The following is a 9350-nucleotide window of genomic DNA, read 5'->3' on the forward strand; positions in this document are numbered from 1 at the left end:
GTGGTCTACTAACATATACATAGAACAGTTAACTAAACCCCAGTTTCCTTATCTGTAAAATGGGGATAACAGTATTTCCCACTCCCAACTGTTGTAGGATTACATAAGGCATTTCAAAATACTATACACGGTGCCTTGTTCTTAATAAATGTTCCACTGTTGCCAGCACAGCAAGGGAAACAGGTGTTCCTCGGTCAGCAAAAGTGAATAGCTAAATCCGGGAACAGGAATCTAAGCCATGTTGAAGCTCATTAGCCTATATCCCTCCCTTCATCCTACCAGTCCCCCTGCAGGGGGAAAAGGCCTTGCATTCTCTCCCAGCACCAGGGCAGCCCTGTGACTTAATGAGCCATTTAAAGGACGCATTGTGCCTAAGCCCTTCCGAAAAAGAAGTGATAGATGACTTCGATGGTAAACCATAATTAGCACCAGGAGCCCTTTTAACACCACTTACTATCAAGTAAGGCCCACGTTGTAAACCGCTCCCCATTCGAATCCGTGCCTGCGCTTCTAATACTTCCCAGGAGATGACGCCCTTGCTCCCCAGTCTGAGAGCAGCCAGAAGATGAAGCCTTTCGCCTGGGGCTGTCTCCCTCTCCAAGGTTAAGGACCTGACCTCCTACAAAGACCCGCTCTGCGCGGTGGGCAGAGGCCAGGAAGGCCTAAATGGGACTTGGCTTGGTCAGCCTACGGGCCCCGGCCTGGGCCCGCCTCATTGAGAAGCGGCGTTGGGCTCGGTACGCCTTGCTCTAAGAATCCTCGCCTTTCGCTGGCACTACCACCCCCAGTGCCCCATCGAGAAGCGAGCTGATGGGGTAATAATGCGGGCGGCCGTGCTGGGTGGCGGCAGGGCCGGCGAACGGCAGCACCGAGGTCCTCCAGATGGTCAGGGCGAGGCCTCACGTGCCTGTGCAGTGGACTCTGGACACAGTCACACCTGACTGGAGGCGTCAGGTTGCGAGGCGGTCAAGTAGGACTGTGCGGGGGAGGGGACCCGCGTTGGCACAGCGCCCTGCCGGGCTCGCACGCCTAGCCGCCGGGACACCCGGCGAGTGAGGCGGGGCGAGGGCGGGGCGAGGGCGGGGCGAGGGCGGGACTGAGGGAGGGGATGGGGCCTGGCGCCAAGCCCTCGGGTTTCCATTTCAAACCCAGAACCTGAGAGCATTCGAAGAATGGGGTGGCGGTCCCGGAATTGCCGGACTTCTTTGTCGCCATGTCCGTTGCGGTGATCCTTCCCCGAGACCGGCGCACGAGCTACACGACCCCTGTCTGCATGCCGCTCGCAAGAAGAACGCCAGCAGCCAGTCCAGACGTGGCGTCCGACTCGCGCTCTCGGGCGGCCGGTGGGCGGGGCGTCGTCCGTGACGTAGCATCCCGTTTCGATTCTCCGCCCCCCTTCTCGGCCCGTATATAAGACTTCTCCGGGCGTTCGCACTCTCACAAGTGGAAGCGGACGTCGGGCGTGGGTTGTAGGAGGTGGCGGCGGGGGCTCGAGGGTGAGGGCCGGCTCGGACGTGTGTCCGCGCCTTGGAGGTGACAGCTGGCAGTGCCGGGCGGTGAGGCGACGATGGAGCTCTTGCGGACTATCACCTACCAGCCGGCCGCCAGCACCAAGATGTGTGAGCAGGCGCTGGGCAAGGCTTGCGGCGGGGACTCTAAGAAGAAGCGGCCGCAGCAGCCCCCTGAGGAGCCGCAGCCGCCTCAGCCCCAGGCGCAGGGGCAGCCGGCGGCCCCGCACCACCATCATCACCACTCGCACTCGGGGGCCGAGATCTCGCGGATTATCGTCGACCCCACGACGGGGAAGCGCTACTGCCGGGGCAAAGTGCTGGGAAAGGTGACGAGCGGCGGGCGCCTGGCTGCCGGACGGGCGGTTGGGAGGTCTGCCCGGGCATCCCCCACCCCCACCCCCCCCACCCCCGAGCCGGCCGGACCCTGAGTCCCCGCATTTTGGCTTCTCGGGGGCTCCGATCCCGGCGGGTCGTATTCACCTGCCCTGCTCTGGCTTTTGTGCGCTGACAGCGCCGGGTTGGCTTTATATCCTTAGCCTCAGCTCTCAGTGCGTCCCGCAGCCCCAAGAAATTGATCTGGAGGCCAGAAGCGAGGGCTTTCTGCTCGCGCCCCTAGCTTCCTCCGCCTGCCCCCCCAGGGAATTTTCTTGACGGGTCTCTTCAGACATTATTTTTCATCTCCCTGTTCCCAACCCCCTCCATAAAGCTCCTCTTTGTAAAGGGAGAAGGGGAACCGGTTCCCTGTTTTCAGGAATGCTTTTGGCTTCGCGAAGGAGCTTTTAAAAAGTACAGTGCACACGTCTTTCCACCCTCACTCCCACCCGTAACGTTGCGTTCCTTTCTAATTTTTATTCATTTTTAAAAACATGTACTGTCCGTTTTTCTACCACACTCAGTGCTCTCTCGGCTTTGTTTTCAGGGTGGCTTTGCAAAATGTTACGAGATGACAGATCTGACCAACAACAAAGTCTACGCTGCAAAAATTATTCCTCACAGCAGAGTAGCCAAACCTCATCAAAGGGAAAAGGTGTGTATGACTGTTGAGTAAAGTATTTTCTTTGTGTGCAGGAATGGCCCTTCCCTGCTAAGAAAATGTCTTCTGCGTGTGTAAGCAGCTGGCTTGGAAGCGGTGACAGAAGGCTCATAAGTCTGGTTTTGCTTTTTCTTTCAGATTGACAAAGAGATAGAGCTTCACAGAATCCTTCATCACAAGCATGTAGTGCAGTTTTACCACTACTTTGAGGACAAAGAGAACATTTACATTCTCTTGGAATACTGCAGTCGAAGGGTGAGCGTTAACCCCTGTCCCAGTCCATCCGCGCCCCCCGTCACATCGCCTTGTATCGGCGGTTTTGCTCTGGTGGCAGTTACTTTCCTGCAGTGTTAACTTTCATCACGCACCTTGTGCAGGACAACTACTGATGCCCATAACTCTGACACACTCTTTTTTCCTTCTGCTCTTCCTAGTCCATGGCTCATATCTTGAAAGCGAGGAAGGTGTTGACGGAGCCAGAAGTCCGATACTACCTCAGGCAGATTGTGTCTGGACTGAAGTACCTTCATGAACAAGAAATCCTACACAGAGATCTCAAACTAGGTAAGCCCTTTGTTCCAAACACTGATTTCGTGTTAGGGAGAGGTGTTCTTTTCTTCCCTGTCTGCCTCGTTGTGTATTACTGTTTCTAGTTGGGATCTAGCCTGTGCCGTCTTGCTTTTGAATCTGTGACTTTACTAGTCAACAACTGGCTGCCTGCCTCCAAAGAGGATGTGTGTGTGTGTGTATTTGGTGGGAACATCTTTTCAAGGGGACTGAGGTTTTGTTTTCTTTACCATCTAGGGAACTTCTTTATTAACGAAGCCATGGAATTAAAAGTCGGGGACTTCGGCTTGGCAGCCAGGCTGGAACCCTTGGAGCACAGAAGGAGGTAAGACTCAGAAAGATACATCCTGACAAGGTTTTACAGAGACCAAATATGCTCTTATTATTTTCCAGTTAATGTGTTGGAGAAGGGTCAGCTGATTTTAAAATTCACAGACCACAATGATGTTAATCCATGGAAACACTAAGTGCCCACTGTGGACGAGGCAGAGGACCTCATACCTATAAGTTGATTATGAAACAAATCTGTCTCATATTTGCCTGAAATGTTACACAAACGCTCTGCTGTACGTGGTCTCAGTTGGTTTAAAAACGCTGTCACGTGGCTGAAAACAATTGTACATGCATTAAAAATAATTAAGCCACTTGGTCAACTGTTAACTGTTGAGATGGCAAAAATCAAAAGTCAAATTTTTCTAAATAGAAATTCAACATAACACTCTTAAGGTTTTATCCAGAGAACTAAGTGTAAACAGTAGAACAGTTCTTAATGAGACCTTCATATTTTGCTTTTCCAGAACAATATGTGGTACCCCAAATTATCTCTCCCCTGAAGTCCTCAACAAGCAAGGACACGGCTGTGAATCAGACATTTGGGCCTTAGGTTGTGTAATGTAAGTAAATGCACCAAAATGATCAAAATGCAAATTTGGGTTTAGATTTTTTTCACATTCGAAAAGAGTTACTTTATGACCATTCCTAAAGAAGTGTTATCTTGCACACAGGTATACAATGTTACTAGGAAGACCCCCCTTTGAAACGACAAATCTGAAAGAAACTTACAGGTGCATAAGAGAAGCCAGGTATACAATGCCATCGTCATTGCTGGCTCCAGCTAAGCACTTAATAGCTAGCATGTTGTCCAAAAATCCTGAGGATCGTCCCAGTTTGGATGACATCATTCGACATGAATTTTTTTTGCAGGTTGGCATGTTTCTTGTGTCTTTTTATTGCATGCTTTTGATGACAGTTACCCAACTGGTTACTGAAAAGTCTTTTCTGACACTACGCAGGGCTTCACTCCAGACAGACTCTCTTCCAGCTGCTGTCATACCGTTCCAGATTTCCACTTGTCAAGCCCAGCTAAGAATTTCTTTAAGAAAGCAGCTGCTGCTCTTTTTGGTGGCAAAAAAGACAAAGCAAGATACATTGACACACATAGTAAGTATAAGACTTCTTCTGTTCTTCTGGATCCAGTATGTTTAAATCTGATAAGTTAGTTAAAAGAATGTTTTTATGTTAGCATAACAGCCAGTATGTTTGAATACTGTTGAACTTTTTATAGTATGATAAAACTCTACTGAAAAATGTGATGGATAGCTTTTTTTTCCCCATACACATTAAAGTGTGCTCCTTGCCTAATTGCAGCTGATGGTAATGATAAAATGCTCGTTTAGCCTTGAATGCTCATAAGCTGATTACTAACACAAAAGGAGGAAATGTGGCTAGCTCTGTTCCTACCTTGTTAGCAGACTAATGCTCATAATTCTTGTCTTTGATTTACAGATAGAGTGTCTAAAGAAGATGAAGAAATTTACAAGCTTAGGCATGATTTGAAAAAGACTTCAATAACTCAGCAGCCCAGCAAACACAGGACAGATGAGGTATGCTGGAAAAGAATAAAATAGATACAAACACTTTATATCATTTCTGTTCTTTGTTAATTATCACATGGGTTATGATGATCACGATTCAAGCATGTGATGATCATGATTCAAGCTTTTCTTCGAACCTTTTAAAAGATTTTGTTTTTTAGTTTAACGAGGCATGCACTCGAGTCACTGAACTATCTTTTGTGTCCACTGCTTTTTGATAAGCTTTCCCACCAGTTGCCACAATCTCAGCTTAACCGAGAATTCTCAACCTCAAATGAATTTTAGATGTTTGACTCCTTGTCTGACTCTTCTCTTTTCTAGGAGCTCCAGCCACCTACCACTACAGTCGCCAGATCGGGAACACCTGCAGTAGAAAATAAGCAGCAGATTGGAGATGCTATTCGCATGATAGTCAGAGGCACTCTTGGCAGCTGCAGCAGTAGCAGCGAATGTAAGTTGCCATCATTGGCATTTTAAATGAGACTATAAATGCCAGTGCTTAATACTAAGTAACTGGAGTCAGTTTGTTTTGCGGCCTAATTACACAGTACCAGCAAAATTGGAGGAATCGGAAAAAGCCGAGCAACAATTTTGAGTCCCTCATGTCCTTAGAAGTAGTGGAGGGAAAGTTAGAAGCTACCAACGCCCAAGGTTTTATTGTTAATTAGTTTACAACTTTCTCTGACTTTCTAGGCCTCGAGGACAGTACCATGGGAAGTGTTGCGGACACAGTGGCAAGAGTCCTTCGAGGATGTCTAGAAAACATGCCAGAAGCTGACTGCATTCCCAAAGAGCAGCTGAGCACTTCCTTTCAGTGGGTCACCAAATGGGTCGATTACTCTAACAAATATGGCTTTGGGTACCAGCTCTCAGACCACACTGTAGGTGTCCTTTTCAACAATGGTGCTCACATGAGCCTCCTTCCAGACAAAAAGTAAGTATGTCCAACTAACGAGATTCTGTCACTTCTGTATTCTTGCACTCAAGAAATCTAAAACCAGTGACTAATGGCCTCTATTTTGTTTCTTCTCTCTCCCTATGGTTCCTGTTTTTCAGAACAGTTCACTATTACGCAGAGCTTGGCCAGTGCTCTGTTTTCCCAGCAACAGATGCCCCTGAACAATTCATTAGTCAAGTGACGGTGCTCAAATACTTCTCTCATTACATGGAGGAGAACCTCATGGATGTAAGTACCTCCTGGATGTGGCGTTTGAGCAGTAATATTTGAAGTGTAGCCCACAGACCAGTGGCATCTGCACAGCTCTGAAGCTTTTTAGAGGTGCAGATGCTTTTGTCCTACCCTAGCTCTCTACTGAATCAGAATCTCTGGGGGGTGGGGCCAAGAATCTCCAGGACATTCTGATGCTTGCTCAACTTGGAGAGGCATTTGCCTAGAAGAATGGAGTGCAAACTGCAAAATTGTTATGGGCACTAACTCTCCCAATTGCTTTTAGGGTGGTGATCTGCCTAGTGTTACCGATATTCGAAGACCTCGGCTCTACCTCCTTCAGTGGCTCAAATCTGATAAGGCCTTAATGATGCTCTTCAATGATGGCACCTTTCAGGTAAGCGAAACCCTTCAGGAAAGTGTGTGTTTAGGTCACAAAAAGTGATTTTCAGGTAGCCATTTAATGATTGGACACACTTTACTAATTCTTGAGTATCTGTAGAGATCTAATATTTACGTTTCCTTTTGAAAGGTGAATTTCTACCATGATCATACGAAAATAATCATCTGTAGCCAAAATGAAGAATACCTGCTGACTTACATCAACGAGGACAGGATATCTACAACATTCAGACTGACAACTCTGCTGATGTCTGGCTGTTCATCAGAATTAAAAAATCGAATGGAATACGCTCTGAACATGCTCTTACAGAGATGTAATTAAACGACTTCTTTAATGGACCCTATGGGACTCCTCTTTTCCACTGTGAGATCTACAGGGAAGCAGTCAGATGATCTATAGCATGTTGAAAAAGACGGACAGGTGGTGGTACGAAAACAATTCCTCTGGGGCCTGCTGGACTGGGCGGAACCAGACCAGGCTGACGCATACACTTCTTAACTTTGGACAGTCTGAGAGTGAACCAGAATGCAGTTTTCCTTGATGTACCTGTATTAAAAGGTTTTTCAGACAATTTCGCAGGAAGGTGCATTGACTCTTCTCTCTGTTGAGAGCATTTCAGACAGAGGACTTGGAACTGTGAATATACTTCCCGAAGGGGAGGGAGAAGGGAGGAAGCTCCCATGTCGTTTAAAGGCTGTAATCGGAGCAGCTTTTGGCTGCTCAACTGTGAACTATGGCCATATATAATTTTTTTTTGTTAATTTTTGAAGACACTTGTGGCTGGAAAAGTGCATTCCTTGTTAATAAACTTTTTATTTATTACAGCCCAAAGAGCAGTATTTATTATCAAAATGTTTCTTTTTTTTTATGTTGACCATTTTAAACTGTTGGCAATAAAGAGTATGAAAAAGCAGAAATTGTGGTCCACTGTCTATTGTATGGTACATCACCGCATCACACATGCTTTGATCATGGATTCTTTGGCACGCTTGGGTGTGACATGGAGTATAGAATCATGCCAGAAAGTTAGCTCTTTGGCTTCATTGATAGTACTTTGTAGAAAGTAAATCCTTAACACCTAAAGTGCAATCACATTTTCTGGGTAGATCTCGCTTGAGAAGAGAAGATTATAACAAAAATACTATTCTTGTTACAACCACAATAGGTCCTCCTACTAAATCCACAACCAGTTTCTCTCAGGAGTATTACCTTAAAACTCATTTTCAGCTTGGGGGTGCCTAGGCAACTTAGTAGATTAGGCGTCCGACTTTGGCTCAGGTCACCATCCTGCAATCCGTGGGTTCGTGCCCCCCATTGGGCTCTGTGCTGACCGCTCAGAGCCTGGAGACTCCTTCAGATTTTAGGTCTCCTTGCCTCCCTCCCTCTCTCTCTCTCTGCCCCTACCTTGTTCACACTCTGTTCCTCAAAACTAAAAACATTTAATTAAAAAAAGGGGTGGCGCCTGGGTGGCTCAGTCAGTTAAGCTACCACCCCTGGTCTCGGCTCAGGCCATGATCTCATGGTTTGGTGAGTTCAAGCCCTGCAACGGGCTCTGTGCTGACAGGGTGGAGCCTGCCTGGGATTCTCTCTCTCCTTTCTCTCTGCCCCTCCCCCACTTGCGTGCATGCTCGCCCTCTCTCTCTCTCTCTCTCTCTCTCGCTCTCTCTCAAATAAACATTAATTTTTTTTTTTTAATTAAAAAAACCCCACTCATTTAGCTTGGAGCTGAAAGCCAGAGTAATCCTGTGTAAACAGACCTCTGTTATGTGTCAATAGGTACAGGAAGTTTATCTTAATATGGGCAAAACGCTATGCTTTGTAAAATACGTGCACCGCCTGAATGTATTACTCAGCTTAAACCTGCCTAAACACTCCCAGTGCCGCTGGCACTACTAGTACACGATTCCAGCAGTGGGGAAGTACTTGGTCGATAAGTCGTTTTATTTTCCTTTTGGTGCGTGGTGGATGAGGGATGGTATGGGAACCAACCTGTGGTTTTAAGCCCATCTTTTTTATACCATCAAATGATCCAAGAGGCAAATCTGAGAATGTTTGGTCTTTCAGTGGGATTTGCTCTTTGGCAGGTGTCAAAAACTGCTTGTTCTGTTACTCTGAACTTACAGTGACCTGTATAAGATGCACATATGTATTTGTTCATTTGTAATCCCATTGAGGAAAACACTGTCCTGAGAAAAGAGCACTCTCCTGTATCAGGCCCTCTCTACGTTGCAATCCTGAACAGTGTAGTGTAGAAACGGTGGTGGTACTTTTACATTTTTCTAAAATTATTACACGGTACCGGTTAGACTTTAGTAATAAAAGTCAGAGCTGGGGAATTTGTTAGGGATGTTTCAGAGGTTCTAGAACAACTTGGGCTGGTTGGAATTCTTTGGCCACAAACACAACTTTAGTCTTGGTTAAATGTCTTATAGTAATAGCTGAAGAAAACTAGGTAATTACACTAATAGCTGGGTGTGCAAAAGCAGAACCTATTTTTATCTTTATGAGCAGAGAAAATAATGGGAGTTTGCAAATAGTAAGAAGTGGTCTTTCATTTTGAGTTTCACAGTGTACATTGCTTCACATTTTTAAAATATGCACTATCCACTCTTGAGGATCTACTGTGTATAGATCAGGGCCCAGCATTGGAGATGCAGAATGAACCTGAGCCTGTCCTTTCCCTCAAGGAAGTCACAGCAGAGTGGAGGAGACAGTTCATTTACCTATTAATCTGATAAGTGTGCTGTGATATTATGATAAAGGTATGCACTGGGTGATGTGGAAACCAAGAACA

At 46.5% G+C, this 9350-nt stretch overlaps 1 protein-coding gene across 1 annotated transcript; it reads left to right on the forward strand.

Annotated features, from left to right (window-relative positions):
* Positions 1–1443: 1443 nt before the first annotated feature.
* Positions 1444–7380, forward strand: PLK2 (polo like kinase 2). The gene is made up of 14 exons (XM_060635735.3): positions 1444–1837; positions 2431–2538; positions 2683–2799; positions 2979–3108; positions 3349–3436; positions 3909–4004; positions 4116–4314; positions 4404–4551; positions 4897–4994; positions 5307–5436; positions 5679–5919; positions 6042–6171; positions 6440–6550; positions 6686–7380. The coding sequence occupies exons 1-14, from the start codon at positions 1568–1570 to the stop codon at positions 6875–6877; spliced, it is 2058 nt and encodes a 685-aa protein (XP_060491718.1). The 5' UTR covers positions 1444–1567; the 3' UTR covers positions 6878–7380.
* Positions 7381–9350: the final 1970 nt, after the last annotated feature.

This window comes from Panthera onca, chromosome A1 (assembly GCF_046562875.1).
Source record: "Panthera onca isolate mPanOnc1 chromosome A1, mPanOnc1 haplotype 2, whole genome shotgun sequence".
NCBI lineage: Eukaryota > Metazoa > Chordata > Mammalia > Carnivora > Felidae > Panthera > Panthera onca.